The following is a 13,343-nucleotide window of genomic DNA, read 5'->3' as shown; positions in this document are numbered from 1 at the left end:
ATCGCGTGATTTTTGGCATTAGGTCCAAAATGAAGAAATTTTATTCTCCATGTTTCAAGTAGTGGTGCATTCTTCCACTTTTCACCTCAGTCTGGTCTTCGTGTACAACTCGTTCATTGCACTCATTCATTCTATTTTTCTCATTCCCTTGGCAACCAAGAGAAATTGAAAAATAGGAAACACTTCTCACAAATATTCCATCAATCTAAAAAGAAGCTTTTTTCTGCCTAAAAAAACAAGATATCGACATGTCTTTAACTTCTGCTATTGCATCCTCAACTTCTCCTATCCAGCCATCCACTGTTAGGCCTTTGAGCCAGGTCTCCATATTGGCGGACGCATCTGGAGCTTGCAGCCAAGATGTTGATTACGATCATCATCTACGTTGTCGTCTTCCTCACGCTTTAGAACTCCCCGAGATTCTTGCATATATCGGCAAATTTCTCTCACAACGAGATGCACTCAATTGCGTTTTAGTCTCTCGTTCATGGCATGCAGCGTTCCAACCCGTGGTCTGGGCTCACGTTGAGACTGCAAACGATATCTCGGCTGAAGATATGATCTCACATGCACATTATATCCGCAGCTTATCCTTGGCGGACTTGACTGGATTGGACGGAGTGTTGGAGAAGTGTACTCGGTTAGAAACGCTGATCCTATGGCCCGATGCCTTCGAAGGAGAAGAAGATGAAGAGGATATAAGTAGTGATGAAAGTGGGGATGAAAGCGAGCGTGAGAGTCAGAGTGAGGTTGGAGATGATAAATATTTGAAGCAGGCAAAGCAAGAGGATATCCAAGACAAGGGAACTGGACGAGGTGGGCATGGATATATTACAATAGATGATGAACGTGGCAGCAGCTCCAACTTGGGTGCGACACTGTTCAAAGGCAATCCACTACTGCCTGACCATCTCATGCACCGTCCAATGGGGCCTGAACATAGAAGTAGTGATGGTGTATTTGCAGCCACTCATGATAATAATAGGAAAGAAGGACTAGAGCCAGCAGAAGAGAAAGGATCTGATATGTTCAGAAGGGATAGCGGTGTGGGAGAAGCCTCTGAAACTGGCTTAGGAGCGGCTGGCTCGCTGCAAGTATCGGATGCACAATCACATCAACAGCGGCGACAACAGAAACAGAATCAGAGGCGTGATAAGAGGGTCAAGAAACAAAAACCTAACACAAAGTTGACAAGCCTCCTAATTCGTAACCGCAACTTAAGCAGAATTGAAGTTTATGTCGAACGCAAGTCCCCTGGCGGATCATTTTGGCGTGCTCTGGCTGCATCTCGTACTATCAAGCCTGCTCATATATTGCCATTTTTTCCACCACCGTCATCGTTGCCATCCAATTTTGATTCTATTGCTGGCACTACTGCTTTGACTACAGCTACTACTACAAAAGCGACCCTATCCGTTCCACGCCATTGCCCAAACCTTTCTGCTTTCCAATCACTTGTAAACCTTCAAGTCTACAAACATATCAAACCATTCCTGAAGATGTGCACTCGCTTAGAATCCTTAGACTTGCAACAATGCAGTCTTCGTCAACTAGATGAGGCTTACTACCGATCTTTACACTTCCCTAGGCTAAAAGAAGTGAAGTTTGGAAAGATTTTTGGGACTAGTCTTCAGATGCAATTATTAATTTTGCGTCAGTGCCCAAGACTTGCCAGCTTGGACTGGAGAGTACCCCGATTAGGGTTTCCAGTAAAAGAGTTTTGCGAGGCTTTGAGTCAAGATTGGGAGGAACTGCATAGTTTGATCTTACCGGATACAAGGCTGAATGATTCAGAATTGGGTGCGATTTTGAGAAGTGCCAGCCGAGTAGTCCAAAATGATGGCGGTGCTGATTATAACGATCTTCGCTATTGCTCATCTGCTTCTCTTTTTGGGGGTCGCCATGCAGATACTGCACAATCAAGCTTGATGCTTAGTTCTGATTTAAGGCCAAGGTTAGTAGGAGAAAGAAGGAAAGGTTTGACACGGTTTGAAGTTCGGAGGAGCGATTTTGCATCTCAGGCGTTTTCGGCATTGAAAGAGAGTGGACATTTTAGGACCTTGAAGTATCTAGACTTGTACCAATGTTCAGGGCTAGAGAGTTGGATGGTGGCGGAGATCCTGAGAGGCTGCCCATTATTGGAAAGCTTCGATGGACATCAGCTTTTGGCAAGAGATATTGTCAACAGCATTGGACCAACTACTGCAACTACCAAATCCCAGTATGGAGCATTAAATAACAATGGTAACGCCGAAGAAAGGGGAGAAAAAGAGTTCTCGCAAGGTTGGTGGGCGTGTAGGGAGATCAAGTATTTAGATATCCATATGACAGGCTTTGCAGCTGATCCGCAACAAGATCTGCAGAGGCAATGGAAGGCTTTCGCACATCTTGGAAAGTTGAAACAACTTGTGCATCTCTCTGTTGGAGGTAGGAGCACGTCACGTGCAATAGCGAACCCAACTATAGCTTCAGCAACTGCGATTGCATCAACAGCGACGTCTTCATCATTTACATCTGATTCGAAAACACCCTCATATCTTCGTTCAGGAACTGCAACCATAGGCTCAGCAACAAGCAAGCCAATGATGGATACGCTTAGTGGTTATGGAGGATTAGACCTACGTCTCCGTTCAGGATTGAGCCAATTGAGCGAGTTGAAGAGATTACGAATGATTCGATTTACAGGAACAGAACAGGAGATGGGTGTGGAGGATGTGATATGGATGTTGGAGAACTGGCCGGAACTGAAGGTGGTACAAGGAAGGATGCATCCAGACGAAGCTATGCAGGCACGGCTTGAACAGATCATGAAGCAACACCAAGTTTCAGTTTGGTCTGTTTATAACCCTCAATCAAAACAATGAGAAAAAAGAAAAAAATAAAATAAATAAATGGGCAATAGAAAGATTTAATTGACGGTGTTTAAATTTACACTTTTTTTACTTGGACAACGCGACGCGTGTTTTCTTGGAAAAAGTTGAGAGCCTTTAGCAATATCATAACCGTGTCCATTGTTGTAAAAAAACCAAAACGTGTATATTATGCCAAGATGACCACTTCTGCCAAGATATAGAACGGATCAAATCCGGAAAAAAAAAAGGTCATTCCGTCTGTGTCACAATGCAATACGAAAATCTACACGCGTGCGCATGCAGATGCCTTGCTGTGATGCAATGTACTAACCGAACCCCTTCTTTTTTTTTTGAAACAAAGTATGTCACTTTTTTTTAAAAAAAAATAAATGCATTCGTGTCATCTGAGAGTTACTTATTTCGTTGCTTTTTCGATAATACCCAACTGGGCGTTATGTTTGCGGCCTATGCTAAACGTGTGCTCCATTGTCAAAAAAAAGTTCAAAACCATCAAGGAGAGAGAAATCTAATTACTCGCAACAGTATAAAGAATAAAAAAAAAAAAAAAAAAAAAATGCTCATTTCATTTTAAGTGCCTTGAAGCCTTGCTTGTGCAAAGTTATTGATTCTAAACACCAATGGGCATGACTAGGGATGGGCCATGCGAACGATGCTCTTTGTGTATGGGCATGGTGTGGGAGGGTTCGAAGTTTAAAAAAAGGAGAGGGGATGAATAAAAAGGGGCTTTGGTGTACTGGGTAATTGGCAGATGTATTCTCCATTTTTGCTCTTTTCGACGAAACCATGGAATCGAGAGAATACGATTGTTTGATAGGCCCATCATTTTTTTCCTTTCTTTCTTTGGCCTTGATCGGGTAACCGGGATCGTGGAAAATAAAGGAGACGGAGTGAAAAAACGAAGCATCCAGACGACTTCACAAGACATCTTTCGTCTATTTTTATGTGCATGTATTGTGTATTTGGGATCAGTAGAATCACCGCTTCTTCCATAATGAATAAACAAACAGCTTTATCTTTTGGCGCTGGAGCGCTCGATGACACTGAATGAATTATCATTGTTGTTTAATATATTGAAAGGCTGTCAATGCCTTCGTTCCATAGGAAAATCGTTAGTGAGATCCATGTCACCGTGCATTCATGCGTGGGTGTAAGTGCGTAGCTGAGTAAAGCAAAGAAGAGAGTCATTCATACTTCACTTCGCAGTAAAGAAAAAAAAAGAAAAAAGGGTGGGATATCAAAAGCTACTCCCTGAGGCAGCTGTCGAGAGAGAGAAAGGAGAGAGGTGTTTGTATTTAGTTGTGATTTCTATAATCATGTATTTGAGGCGTATGGATATCACCTTCTTGGAAGGAAACAAGGGGTTGTTTGCAGTTGTAAAAAGTCAGAGCGCAGGTCGAAAGAGAATAAAGTGCTGTACTCGCTTTTAGTTTATATTTATTTTCTAGGAGAAATATAAATTGGCATGCAGGCCATTATTTATTTTGAGGAAAAGTGAAAAGTCGCAAAAATAATAATAATAATTTGTGTGTGACATGAACAACAATGCTTCTGTTTTTGTGAAATAAATTGTTGGTTGCACAGAAAAAAGCCGTTAGAACAAACATCGTGCATTGGACGCTTGAAAGAAAGGCTTGTAATGATAATAATAAACCACTCCCATTAAATATTCGCGTAATAAGGATGGAACATCAATGCACTTCTATTCACCATGAAGGCAAGTATGAATGGAGAATTAAGTGAATCCACTGCTTCCTCTCTATTTCTTTCTCGCTCTTGTTCTTTTTCGCTCTCACTCTTTCCCTTATTGGAAAGTTGCTTTTATTTCTTCCCCCTCTGTGTTCACATCCTTTAGACGACACAACCATTCACTCCATTTATCATTGCCCCATCTTATTGCCTTAACTATGTTTATTGAGTGCTTTCGCTGGATCTTTACTGGATTGCTTTCGTAAGATTCTTTTCAGATTTTGTTCTATCCTTTGGCTGTGTGGTACTCTAGTCGCCGCTCTTTTTTTCCTCTATCCACTCACCCCTTTTTTTTACTCCTTTTTTTTTTTTTCTTTTCTTTTCTTTCTTGGAAGCTACATCTAGCTCTATATTGCTCATCAACCTGGTTGCTCTGTCATTTAAATTTCCTTTTTCTCTTTCTCATTTTCCTTCTTTTGCTCTCGATTCCTCGCTTTTGCTTTCTCTCTGTGACTTTGACGCTACGACGCCGGCATTGATATTCCAAACCACATCTTTATACACCCATATCTGCATTTTTTATTTTTACTTTTATTTCCTTCTTTCTCTCTCATTACCACAAGTAACATCCTCCTCAAACCTCTTGACTCCTAACTGCAGAGGAGTTAATGGAAATTAAAACGACATGTCATCAACTCACACATCTCATAAATTCATCGATCCTCATGTGCTTGACTTGTTACTTCAAACCTCGTTGCAACCACATAATCTTCAATATAGTCATGCCGTCGATAAAGAGATCAATACGCATTCACACCCTCAATCTTTATCTTCACATATTTCTTCCTCTTACGAACGTAATATCTGTACGAGCTCCAGCTTAGTCCCAACTGCAATAAAACGTCGATCAAAGACACATTCGGATCTATTAAAACAACAAAACCATATGCATTGGGCACATCAACAGCAGAACCATCAAAGTTATTCGATGGCAGGGATTTTAAATCAGAGCGACCATTCTCTGTCAAAAGTATCATCACCAATCGCTTCTTCCTCACCCTCAATCAGGGATAGCATTAATACAGACGACTGTGAGATAGAGACACCTCTTACAATTTCTGCTATCACATCTCCAATACGCTCCGTTACGCCTGGATTTGGTTCCTTCTCGCCTAAATGCTCATTTCTGTTCCATCTGCCCTCAATACACCATTCTTCATCTTCATTAATGTCCGTTCCCGGTGCACCTTCATCTACCAGTACTGCCTCCACTATTCCCTTCAAAATAGCCCTCCCATCACCTCATAGCCACCATAACGATCCAAACAGTGAAACAAATACACTCTCATCACATTACACCCAGCTTTGCCCAGACTCTAAAAAACAATACGTAACGCAGCGACAAGAACCATACATACAACATTCACAGGCTCCACCTCCTTCACAAATGAATCAACAAGAGCCACATCCGCCACAGCAGGCTTTGAGCCAAGAGCAGCACCACCATCAAGGGCAGCGGCAACAGTTACAGAAGCGGAAGCAGAAAAAACGGAGGAACGTCAAACACCCAGCATCGGTACGGATTGATACATCTCTTGAGATCCTTGATAATAAAAATAGCTACGGCTTTCGCCCTCGGTCTGCTCCTGTCCGCCATTACGAGCATCCTAATCCTCATCGCTATCATCTATCTCCTCCTCCCCGTCCTCCTCGGAATGGTCACCACACATCTATGGATCTCGGGAACAACTTGTTTGTCCAGCACCTGCTTGGAATGGACCATCACCAAAAACAGCAGCAACCGTTTCACACAAACCGTCATGATAAAGAAGTAGGGGGAAATCAGTCTACTTCCGTCATTTCTGTTCATGTTCGTTATGTATCCAAGGATCTTTGGGTTCAGGTTGACATACCTAGAGATATTCCCGTTCATAAAGCGCGTGACCTCATTATAGCGAAATGCAGACTGACTTCCACATCTAATCGGCCCTATAACCAATATCGATCACAAATACCGCAGCCACAGCCACAGCCACAGACAAGTGATAAACACGCAAATGCAAATGAGGATAAATCTGAGGCTACTTTATCTGTCATGGGCTCAGCACATCATTTAGAAATAAATCGCAACATGTATGGGGATTACAATGTCAAAACCAAAGATCGAGATATGGGAGTTTATAGAGGCATAAGAGAAAGGATATCTGCAGACATGGATAGTTCAGATGGGATGCTAGGCATCGCAGCTGAAACGTCTTCAGCATACGAATTCAACAATGCAGACGGGACTTCAATACTGTCATCGAGGAGTTGCCCCCCGAGCCGATGTAGCACTGAGCTAGAACTGGATGAAGACGACTTCTGCGACCTAGAGAGCATTGGCGACGATGAAGCAGAGATGCAAGCAGAGGAGTTGATGAAGGAATATGTGCTCCTTCAATCACCATCCACTACACCATCACGCGCTTCTTCTTTATCGGATAAAAGTAGGCTCAGTTTTATGTTGAAGCGACGATTGACGAGCGCGAGCCATCTAGCAACGTATACATCGACAATAATTCAACAGCAACCACAGCAGCAACACCACCATAGCTTGGCCAATGACGCTAGTGACAGCAGCGCCACTACTTGCAATGACCAACCTCAAAACTCTATTTCTTATTCGTTTCTCCATAACAAGGATTCCTCTAAACCTTATAGCGTCGACGAGAATAATGCATCATTCCCATCGACGGGGCGAAAAAAATGCTATAACAGTAGCTCTGTAAATACTATGATGAGCTTGACTCAAAGCATTCCTGTGTGGGATACCCATAAGGTCCAACAGAGCAATAACAGCACGAGACAGATGAATCATAGGACACTGGACCATGGTGCTACGTTGGACAACTGCCTTGGTGATGATGACAATGCATCTATAACTGAAGCTAAGCAGGCGGAATCTACCGCATGGAAAGCTTGCTATGGGCTATTCTGGGTTGCAGCAGTAAGTTTTTTTTTTTTTTTTTTTTTTTTTTGCTTTTTCAATCATGGTAAATAATTAAGAATAAAGGCCGATTAACTATTTTTTTTTTTTTTGAACATAATTGACTGATGGATTAGGACCATTGGTTGGATGAGTCGAGACTCATCAGTTCATACAATCTTCAACCACACTGCTTGTTGGAGCTTCAGCTTCGGAGCAGCTACGTCCAACTTCCACTGTCTGGCACATCCCTTGACTACTATGATCATTATGCGGAAGGTGTCTTATACAAGATGTCAAAAAAGGGCTACAGGCTAACGAACGACAATAATGATTTCAAAGATTACCTTTTGGAGGGAGAAGAAGAAGAGGATGTCTGGAAAGAGCGCTGGGTTGTGCTTCAAGGCAAGAGCCTACTACTCCACAGGAAACACAAGGTACAGCTATTACGACTACATTTACTAGTAAAAAAGATAATGGGGGTTGCAATTATGAGGAACCTCTATTAGAGACAGTAATCTATAAATTATTAATCTTCTTATTTTTGATATTTAGGACACAGTCAAAAAGGTTGTTGAATTGCAAACGCCACTAACAGTGGTGACAGCTATTATACCACACGATCCTCAATATGGCCTCAAGCAATCGCCAACCACGCCCATGTCCAATACCTTGATCGCATTGACAGTGTCACTAGACCCCACAGTGCCCAAAATCTACTTCCGAGCTCCCAGTGAAAGTGTAAGCAGTTAGAGTATATATGTAGGTCCTAAAAAAGCGCCACTGGTCATAAATAACCATTCCCTGCTATTGCTGCTATTTCGGTTCCATAGGAGTTGACGCATTGGGTACGGATCTTCAACTCTCTTAACTGTACACTACCGCAGGGGATTGCGCCTCCACCGTTTGACCCTGTAACCATCCACGTCTCTTCGCCCATGGCAAAGCCTATCCAACTTCCTCCGCCTTTGCCGCCATTACCTTTTGAGCCGCCACCAATCTCCCTGGATGGGACTGTAGTGGGCTGCTCGCTAACAAAATCTCCAAGTTGGCGTCAATCTTGCACTACTATATCAGCTAATAATAGCTGCGTTAATGGAAACGGAGCAGAAAATGGAGACAGTATCAGTCTAATAACTCCATTCATTGCAAAAAGGGGACGGGATTGCGCGATGGAGAGTGATAGTATAATTACAATATCTCAGGGTCCGAACCTGGCGCCTTCCATCAACCCAGCTTTGATATTAAATGCAGCAATGGTATTCTCAAATCTCCAACAAGGGCCAGCGGGCGGCGATAATGATGGCAGCGGCAATTGCGGCAGTAGCAGTAGCAGTAGCATCAAGGATATCCCTTTAGCGGGTATTTCGTATCACACCCCTGGCCTCCAAAGCTATCCCGAGGCTTTCAGCGGCGCAGTAGAAAAGAGCCGATGCTATAAGAGGGCATCAGCCTTGGCATCAACGCTGGCGGGGTCATTACTGAGCGGCAAGAGCCTAAACCAAATACAAAGCCACTCACCCCAGCTATCCAGACGTACATCACTTCAATCATCGTCAACGCTGGTGAATGAAAACTACCGATCGCGGCCTTTGATTGATGGACATAAGCAAGAGCAGGTGCAAGACCAGGAAACATGGTATCAGCAGCCCTCATTCGCAAGCACAGCAGGACATCTTCACGCCCGGAGGAACACGCTAAAAGATAGGTTTCAGCGATCAAGAGGTAGTGTGTAGTTGTGCCCTCAAATATTTCCTCTTTGCTGTTCCTTAGTTGTCTGTGTTTTAAAATAGAAGCTTAACTCTTACTTACATCCCCCGCATTGTGTCTATGCTGCCGTCGTAGGTGTAACGCCAAAATCATCCTCTGATGCACTTAGCACGACCAACGCTTCAGATACTATGGACAAAAACCTGCTTCCACAATTAGACTTCGATCCTGCAAGTCAAGCGCTTCTTCAGGCTTCAACTTCTAGGTCATCAGCTCCACCGCTCTTCTGTGGACATATTTGGCTATATGTTCCCAATTCTACTTCGAATTTGAAACTAGACACAGGCATATCAGTGTTTTCTCCCACAGCCACAATCACGTCAGATAACGGCATACCGCTTCCGCCGATTATCAAAACCGTGACAGAAGAAATAAAAACAGCAGGAACAAGAGAAGCATTACCGGAAGCACCTTCGGTGGGAAGAAGCAACCCTTGCTCGCCCATCCCATCGCCCTCTCCCAAGGCGCGATGGCCATCTTCTGGGTTGCTGGCAAAAATACAACCTACGTCTTTATCGTCAACGTCGCGAGGATTCGTGTCGAAGGCAGCCAATATTCCTATCGCCAAGGCATCCGGGCGGTATGTGAAGTGCTTCGTGGTCATTAATGCTCTTGGCCAATTCCACTGGGTGGAGGTTAATAAAGACCCGTCTCAGGAGAACCATATGGATTGCGCTGATCTTAGTGAATATGGTGGGACAGCAATGAAACCTAATCCAATTCATGGGATCCAACTCAATGCAAAGAGACCATCTGATTGGCAAGCTGGCTCGGTCGCCCCATTTGGAATTTCGGCTGATAGAGGACCCAGACAAGAAAATAAAGGCATGGGTGGAAGAAAGAATAGCGGATTTCAGGTTTCAATGGCTTACAAGATGCGTTTGCGCTTTTTCTGCCTTAAAATCTCTGCCTCATCGTTGGCAGAGGCAATGGTAGAGGCGCAGACAGTATCATCCTTAAATCAAGATCAAATAGAGTCGAGTAACTCTGGCTGTGGTTCACTGCTGGCTGACCAGCAATCATCCCCCAGGCCACACATAAAACGGTTCTCCGCCCCATTAACGCATCAAAGGATGGTGGGGTCCTCTTTAAGTGAGCCATCAGACCGACCTCTATCTTTGCAAAAAATACAAACTCGCAATATTGTCCCTAATGGAACACCTATGGAAAACCCGAAGCCAATATGGCCTTCCATGTCCTTCATACACGAAAAGGCTCCATCCCCTTCTTCTCAGGCAACAGCCAGGACACGCAATACGTTATCAGTACCGCCGCCAGAACGATCGGTTTCAAAATCGCCTTCACCCTTGAAGCCAGCTCTATCCACTCAAGCCGAAACGTTACCTCCAGGTCATGTCGCAAAGAGCCTACTAAGTAGGACAAAATCGCTATTCGTTGAGAACCGAACCCGGGTTCGATCTGCGCCACCTGGTTCAATGCTATCTTCGGTTGTAGAGGAAAGTCGGCATAATTTATTTGCACCAGGCTCACTACTTAAACTTACAGGCACTTTGTACCCATCTGCAGAGGAGAAAATTGCTGCTACTGCAAGCAAAACTTCGGAAGTTGAGCTACTCTCGGATATCAGACCAACTTCTCATGTGCTATCATTAGCAGGCCATCTCCAGAAAGCAATGCAGAGCCGTGTCCAAGCCCCCGGAACCCAAAGCTACGCTTCCCAGGGCGCTAGCCAACAACAGCGACAATACAATCATGGCAAGGAGAAAAGTAATGATAAGGAAGTAGTAACCAAGCCTTCGCTCCAAGAGGTTACGGCCAAGAAGAGGGCTTCTGCCCAGAAATTGAAGGATTCTGTAAATGTGGAAGCCGCGCAGCTCAAGTTGGTCGGCGGTGTTAGCGATAATAGCAAGCCTTTGCGTGAGAAGCTGTTGAAAGAAGGATTTCAAGAGCATGGAAGAGAAATGGCGAAGGACTATGAATCTAAGAAGGAAAATGACAAGGAAAATGACAAGGAGAATATGCAGACAACAATTCGATCACTCTTGCAACAATGCCCTTTCCTGGAGTTAAGCCCTCTGAATGGCGATGATGGAGATAAAGCCGTGACATTGAAAGGTTACACAGAAACTGAAGAAGCCTGGAAAGCACTGCAATGTGCACTTGAAAGATTTATCGGTAAGTATCATTAAGAGCCAAATGATCAATATGTCCATGAGCTGTAAATTGCCAAACAACCCATTAAACCCCGCATTCATTTCCCCCACGCTCCTCCGCCTTTCAGATGGGCCGATCAAAGACCATCGATCGGCGCTTCCTCCAGAAGAAACCTTGATCCCTTCATATCATGCCCCACGCCTGCCAGAGGTCCGACTTTCTATGAAAGCGCAAAACCCCCTGAAAGCTAAAGGCCGAGCCGCCGCCGCCGCCGCCGCTACGACTGAGCCTGCCGCAGAAGAATGTGAGGCAAACATGATTAAGGCGCTACTGAATGGACTTCATGATGATAATGCAGTAGATACCGTGACTGGATACTATCCTCCACCAACTTTGGCGGGGACAGGATTAAGCCGAGTCAATACTTTCACTACTTTTACTAGCTCTAGCAGGAGTGAATATAGCACCAGATACGACAAAAGTAGCAGCAGCAGCAGCGCAAGCAGTGTAAGCTGTATAAGCAGAAGCAGTAGCTTCAAAAGGTATGGATCTGATTACAGCCATCATTCCAAAAGCATTACAGCAAATCCAACTTTAGCCAATTTCCTCCCTCCCTCAGTTCCTCTGATGGCAGGTGTCGGCCATGGGCCTAAGGGATCGCTTTTTGCAGCGGGCTTTGATGCCCAAAAGGCCAATGGTGCCAGTGACACTGTCTTCAGCAACAATAAAACTGTTGGTAATGAGCACGTCTCCAGTACCTCAAGGCAGTGGAAGAGACATACACTTGGCTACACACTTGCGGCGGCAAGTGACCGCTCTAGGGCTGGACCTGCAGCACAAGTCCGCCCTGAACAAGCGTCACCGCTCCCTCCAAGTGGTCTAAAGGCCCTTGGAAGGCATCAGCGCACTTGCAGCGGAAATTTACTTGGGCAGTTTGGGCCATCATTTACCAGCTCGCGATCGCAACAGAGCCCTTCAACGCCAGCTCTTCAATGCGAAAACGCTAACCAACAGCAGCATAAAGATTTGAGTTACGAGCACAGACCGCCCCTCCAGATGAGAACTACAGGGGCAGCATTGACCAAATGGAGGACCAGCCTAGCCGTAGCAGTGTCAGTGTAATAAAAGGGAAGAAGTTAAATAAAATGCGGCACGATGCGTTTTGTACAATGATAAGTAGCGTAATTCATGTATAGTCTCTCGTTTTTCTTTTCCCGTTCCTCATCCATGAGATTCGCCTCACTCGTGTTTTATTTCTGCAGTCTGACTGCTAATGATTGATGTGTGTAATATCGCAAAGTAAATTTGAGCCGATGAGGTTATTCACAATCATAGCCTCTTATCCAATAAAGAAAGTATAACAGCAAATGGACATCGGAGAAGGCTATTGCTAACACCATATTCTAAAGATCAGCTTTCTCACTCATAATCAAGATGTATCCGTATACTATACGATAGGCAATCAAAGGTGTTGAAATAATGGTACTTCACAACTTGACATGACAAAAGAAGACAAGAATAAAAATGAGAACATAGTTGATTAATAAAACTAACAGACATGTATATGATGCATTTGCATATTATGATTCATCTGTACATATAATCACCTCTGGAATTTTCAGTAAACATTGTTGCCCGTACCATATGACCATGCTGCGCCGTTTTTATCCATTGTAGTGAATGTACTTTTTGTTCAGTATGCATAAGAAGGAAGTTTGAAAAAGAGAAAAAGATCTAAGTGCTTTCTAGCTGTTGAGCTCGCTCGGACTACATACCATTCCAGCGTCTTCAGGCGATTGGGATAGGAGCGAAGGAGAGAAAGAGGCTCTAATCACTCCCACACAGCGTTATTCACAGATTGAGGCCCAAAGAGTTTTGGAAAAGGATCTTTTCAATTTTATTGGAATGTTTGCACTAACTTTCCCTTGAGAAAT

At 44.0% G+C, this 13,343-nt stretch overlaps 2 protein-coding genes across 2 annotated transcripts; both read left to right on the top strand.

Moving 5' to 3' along the window:
• Positions 1–71: 71 nt before the first annotated feature.
• Positions 72–2,898, top strand: BCR41DRAFT_347743 (hypothetical protein). The gene has a single exon (XM_022023150.1). The coding sequence runs from the start codon at positions 249–251 to the stop codon at positions 2,862–2,864; it is 2,616 nt and encodes an 871-aa protein (XP_021884431.1). The 5' UTR covers positions 72–248; the 3' UTR covers positions 2,865–2,898.
• A 3,880-nt stretch (positions 2,899–6,778) lies between these two features.
• BCR41DRAFT_414520 (hypothetical protein) lies at positions 6,779–8,277 on the top strand (the record flags this gene model as incomplete). The annotated part of the gene is made up of 3 exons (XM_022029498.1): positions 6,779–7,545; positions 7,662–7,961; positions 8,080–8,277. Exons 1-3 carry the CDS (start codon positions 6,790–6,792, stop codon positions 8,275–8,277), a joined length of 1,254 nt encoding a protein of 417 aa, XP_021884430.1. The 5' UTR covers positions 6,779–6,789.
• Between the last annotated feature and the right edge of the window lie 5,066 nt (positions 8,278–13,343).

This window comes from Lobosporangium transversale (genome assembly GCF_002105155.1).
Source record: "Lobosporangium transversale strain NRRL 3116 chromosome Unknown BCR41scaffold_6, whole genome shotgun sequence".
In the NCBI taxonomy this organism is placed as follows: Eukaryota; Fungi; Mortierellomycota; class Mortierellomycetes; order Mortierellales; family Mortierellaceae; genus Lobosporangium; species Lobosporangium transversale.
Note: the sequence above shows the minus strand (reverse complement) of the source record. Positions and strands in the feature narration are given on the sequence as shown.

Excerpts from the sequence above, each read along its gene's own strand:
- BCR41DRAFT_347743 (XM_022023150.1), top strand. The coding sequence starts at position 249 with ATGTCTTTAACTTCTGCTATTGCATCCTCAACTTCTCCTATCCAGCCA.